General features: G+C 34.7%; 1 protein-coding gene across 1 annotated transcript; it reads right to left on the minus strand.

The window, feature by feature from the left end:
• Positions 1 to 1,049: 1,049 nt before the first annotated feature.
• Positions 1,050 to 3,530, minus strand: LOC131036396 (1-aminocyclopropane-1-carboxylate synthase). Its single transcript, XM_057968279.1, has 4 exons — positions 3,225 to 3,530; positions 2,699 to 2,830; positions 2,359 to 2,519; positions 1,050 to 2,241 (listed from the first exon to the last, which is right to left on the minus strand). The coding sequence occupies exons 1-4, from the start codon at positions 3,435 to 3,437 to the stop codon at positions 1,386 to 1,388; spliced, it is 1,362 nt and encodes a 453-aa protein (XP_057824262.1). The 5' UTR covers positions 3,438 to 3,530; the 3' UTR covers positions 1,050 to 1,385.
• Positions 3,531 to 5,676: the final 2,146 nt, after the last annotated feature.

A 5,676-nucleotide genomic window follows, 5' to 3' on the forward strand; every position in this document is an offset into this window, starting at 1 on the left:
GATCCATTAAATGAAATCAAACACATTAACATGGAAGGCAATATAGGGTTTCTTTGACATCAGCCCTTTGACCCCAGAATTTAGTCATCCATTGGAATTTGACAAGATAAATACGTGACATGGGAAAGACAAGATCATGCAAGAATAAATGGCACTGAAACCTCGTTGTCTTTGCCGTCTTTATTCTTGCATGGCACGCTTCTAACGCTTTACGTCCGAGTTGCGATATAATGGTGTTTTAGGTTAAAACGAAATTACTATGTCACTTCCTTGTTGTGGATTTGGGTAGGTGAAGCTAATTGTCAATGCATTAACTTAGTCGCCTCAATCAGGCACCGATTCCCAATTGGATGTCAACGTAGGCATTGACTTGTATAAACTGTACCTATTGATGACAACTGGAGAATCAATTTTCTTGTATCTCGCTGTTATCATACGCCAAAATATCTCAGCACTTTGCTCAGCACCTTCACATTTAATTCAACACTCTCTCAAGTCTTATATTGTTGGTTTGACTGAATTACACGTTGTAGTTGAAGCTTAGAAAGCCAAACAAACTGTTAAAAAGACCAACAATTTCAAACATTAAATTGTTAGAATAAATAGAAACTTGCTGAACAAGAAAACGAGAATTTATAGTTATGTTTTGTTTTAGATAAAATCTGTTAATTAATGTTTAGAGTTCATTTTATAATAAAAGTAAGAGAGGTGGAACATAATGGTGTCAGTGTGTTAACAAATTTTTTTAAGTTTTATATTGTTGTGGTATAAAATTTTCAATATTTAATAATAAATATAATATTCTAAATTAAAATGCACATAAAATTTATGTTTTCATATAGGTAGTAAATAAAATACTTTCAAATTAAGATAAAATGATTTTTAAATACATAAAATGACTTTAAATTGGTATTTCTTTATTTTTAACATAAATGTTTTTAATATATCCATGATAATATAAATTCAATTGAAATTCACAAAAATATATATAAGAAAATATAGTTCATTCAGTATAATTTTTGAGAACAATAAACAATTTATATCAGAAATGCCATTGTTGTGGCTGTGATAACAGCTTACTTTTTTTTGAACAATAAGACAATAGATGGTGAGAGATGTTTGATCTATATTGGAAAGCTACCAGAAGTATAAAAAAAGACCGTATAAAACGACCTCAGACTTTGTTTGAGAAGTGGAGGAATGGGCTTAGTAAACTACGCAATTAGCAAAAGGCTAATTGGGTGGCTTTTTGTTACTTGCCAAGTCTCTAAAATCTCTTCAACACAACTTTCATGCAGGATATTTTGTTAAAGAATGGGCTTAGTAGAAACACTTTAGCTGCAAGATCGGAATGCCCTTGATTGAAATCATGCCATTAGCGCAACTTATGCATGGTTTTTGCATTGCTCCGCAAATCTCTGAAGTCTCTCCAATGCAACTTCCATGGTGGATGTACTCATTTCAGCAAAGCAGACTCGAAACCAGCCAGGCTCCATGCACTTGAATGAAGACCCAGGAGAAATATTCAGCTTCGCCTCGTATAAAATACCTTTCCATAGTTTTAGCTCCCCCTCTATGTCTTTTGATGGAAGTAGATCACTCATGTCCACCCAACAGAAAAGGCCTGCATTCCCTTTTAAGTATTTAATGCCAGCTCGCTCAAACCCTGCAACAATCAATCCATGCCTTTCTTTTAACCTCATCTTATTCTCAGCTATATAATAGTTAACGAATTCGGAATCTGAAAGCATAGTGGACAATAAATGCTGAGTCTGAGTTGAAATCATGGTGAAACTGGACATTCTTCTAGCCGCTGTGACTACTGTATCATTATAGGAATAAATTGTCCCAACTCTGAAGCCTGGAAGACCCATGTCCTTTGATAAACTGTACACGATGTGCACATTATCTGGGGTGTAATTTTCTTCTGCCACAATCTCTGCAATGCTGTGAAACTCTGGAGAATGGAAGACTGAGCCTGCGTAAATCTCATCGCAAACAAGATGTATTTTCTTCTTGTTTGCAAAAGCAAGCAGCATCTTCAATGTCTCAGCACTTGATATTGTGCCCAAAGGATTGCAAGGATTTGTTATGAGAATTCCTTTCACCTTTTTCTTGAGATCTTGGGCTCTCTTGAATGCTGATTCCACTTCAGATTTGGTGATTTGGAAGTTGTTTGAGCTGTAACAATGGATTGGCTCAATCTCTACTCCTGTGCGCCACCTCAGATCTCTAGCAAAACTACAGTAAAAAGAACAAACTTTAGAAAAGAACTGTTTGCAACATAGGCATGAACATTGCAAAACTAAAAAGCCAGCACAAGATTAAAAACCATCATTTCTGTAAAGCCTAACTTACGCAGGATAATAAGGAGATGGTACTAAGAAGACATCCCCTGCATCAGCAAGGCAGAACATTAGCACCTCGTTAGCTGCAGTTGATCCAGCAGCATTTACTATTCTGTCAGGATCAAATTTCACTTTGTATCCTCTCAATGCCTCCATGAATTTTGCCATAGCCTGTAATGAAAATTCAGAAAGCTTCTTAAAAAGAATCACACTGAAGTAAAGTATGAAGAAAACTTCCTTCCGGCCTCCTAACATTGTTTCAATTTATCAACATTTAGATTCTAAGTTAACCCATTAAAACTTCAAACCAAAAACAATAAAACCCATCTCATCTTTGAAGCGTAAGTTACCTTTCTATAATCTGGTAATCCATGATAATCCTGATAAAGTGCCAGTTCTTTAAATGAATCCAAACCCTGTTCGGAAGTAATTGTTGCCTCTGGGTGAACTAACAACCACTCTTCCATCAGGTCAAATGAGAGCTGCAAAGAAGAATGAGTAGTAAATATTTCAGATCTCTAAACAGCAATTATTGCAAGTACATCCTTCTTCTTTTTTTTAAAAATTTTTAGCATCAATCTCATTGTTTTCCATAAGCTACAAACAAATAATATATTAAACTATCCATAAAAAAGCCCAAACTAACTCTATCGTTTTGTCAAAATTAACATTCTAACTTAATATAGAAATACTTTGAGATTTTGCATCTTATTCTACCTAACTAAAATGGTGAGACCCAAATATTATTCTTTTATCTTGATGATAGGATCATTTGAATATGATCCTAAACTTTTATGTACGCTCTCAAATCTAAAACCTTTCAAATTCAATACTATAAAACTAAACTAAACATGATTTTGGGCTGTTTTGCAGTACCGTATTCTCTGCAAGGCCCATCTGGATAACCCCATGAGGATTGAGCTTTTCATCATATGGATCTTTTCGATACGCCTCCCACCCAGCAAAGTAAGGCGAATCTTCCCCATGTAAATTGCAAGTTGCCATATTAGACAGACTTATTTCACTATCATCAAAATTATCAACACTTGCACTAAGGCAGTTGTTTTCTTCGCATAGGACGGTCTTCATTTTAACCCAAAAACAATTGAAACCCACAAACTATTATGAAAGCTCTCACACAAAGCTCACTTTAAGTACTTATATTTAACTTCATCTGCAAGAAAGCTCAAACTACAAAGCTATATTGAAGTTTGTATGGCGAACACCCTCTTAAATACTCAAAATTCATTTCAATAAGTCAAAAGCGTGTGAGCACTACGAAACCTTCCAAGAAATTGCCCTAAGGGACATGGTAACAGGTGTCGATCACTCACTGAGCAAACAAATAAATGTGAACGTGTAGACGAATTATAATGTTATATGCAGACAAGTGAGCTGTAGGCAAATACGGTCTTGAATAATCAGAAAAGACATATAACATTTAATTATTGATCATTATTCTGTATTTAAAGATAAGTATTATAATTTTTTACTTCACCTTATAGGAAAGAACACAGACACTTCCTTGTAAACAAAAGAATTAATAGTGCATAATATTTTTAGAAGCTTGTTTCTGTTACTGTATTATTTAGCCCAAAGAGCTGCTCCTAACAATCTGGTAATTTACATATGTTCTTTAAGCCCTTCTCAACAGTACAGACACATGTAATACTATTTAATCTAGGATAAGACTTGTCCTCCTGTAATTAGGATAAGAATGAGCATTATACCGAAATGTACGCTTATCTGAAGAAGATACATTTCTTATGGTTATTCATGGTTGTCTGCTGTTATCCGTTTCAAAGTTGAATACTTTGTGGAACTTTTTTGAATATATCGATCGATATTTCCTGGATTTCGTCTATTTAATCCGTCAAAGACGTTTTAAATGTCCAGCGGTGGGATTTGATGTCTGTGAAAAGTCGGATTTGTCAAGTCAAGAAAAAAAAACAGAGTCGTATTCCAAAATCTACTTCCAACTAGATACAAATCAGTCCTGGTCTAACTTTGAACAGTCGTTTTCTCTATTAAATATTTCAAGTCGTACCGCAGACTTATTGAAATGGACCGTTAAAACTTTCGATGTGGGTGCGTTCCATTAACTCATCGAGGTTCCGTCTATGGTCTGCCCAGCTTTCACGGAGGGTATACTTATTCCAAATTAGCCCGAATTAAAATGCATCATTCATTTGAATTCTAATCAACTTTAGACTTAGACACATATATTCGTAGAGTTTCTACCCTAATCGTACAGCTTATGGCGAAGAACTCGTATAAATGAGCATGAGTTTATAATGGGCAATAGATAATAGAGATTAGTACGAAGAACTCGTATAAATGAGCATGCGTTTAATAATGGCCAATGGATAATACAGAAAACTACGAAGATCCCCTGTTCATCCTTGTTTTTAGGTAAATACTTTTTTAGATCGTATGGAGAAGGGCATAGTACAATGATTCAAGTTATAACACTGTTGTGCTAGTCAGTAAGGTTCAAATCTTTACTAGATTATCAGTGATGAAGTTAAGAATGGATGCCTCTAATCTGATTCGAAAACTGTACTGCCATGTGTCCAATAGCTTTCGTGTTATGCGGACACGAATATTGCAGAAATGGCGCAGAATGGTTGCAGGGTTCGGTAGAAGCACTGTGGCCACTGTCCCGTACTGTCATATAACACGAAAGTTATCAGTGTACGACAAGGTGTTTTTAGAGCCAGAATAGCTACAGCCACTAAGAATGGGGTCTTATCAAACTACTCAATCTTCTAGTCTTTACATACCATTCCACTAATAATAACACATATGAAACAAAGTTTGTAACATATATTCACTAGATTGTTTCAGGCCCCTTCAAACCCTGTTTTTGCCTTAATCCAAAACATATATTCATTAGAAAATTCTACAATGATCAAGTTATTAGATTGTTCTGACAATCATCAAGGTTCAAATCTTTACTAGATCATTAAGCTCACAAGTCATGAGTCTTTGTTGGGCTAACATGCTTGCAAGATGTCTCCCTAATGCTCGCAACCCATGGGCTCACATTGGATTGTTGAGCTCGTTGGTTTAAACAAATGTCATAATGCCTTAGGGATTGAGATCCCTTAATTGTGGTCTCAGCAATAAAGTCGTTGTGAAGAAATCTTCCTGTAAATGATCTCTCTAGACTCGAACTAGGATAAAAACCCATATAACCTCAATAAATTTATTTTTTTAAATATTCTATATCTTTTTTCTTTCATATATTTACTTATTTTACCACTTTATCTAAAATATTTGCTTAATTTTTATTAATTCTTTTATTCTTTTCAATTTATTTGTCATT

This window comes from Cryptomeria japonica, chromosome 5 (genome assembly GCF_030272615.1).
Source record: "Cryptomeria japonica chromosome 5, Sugi_1.0, whole genome shotgun sequence".
In the NCBI taxonomy this organism is placed as follows: Eukaryota; Viridiplantae; Streptophyta; class Pinopsida; order Cupressales; family Cupressaceae; genus Cryptomeria; species Cryptomeria japonica.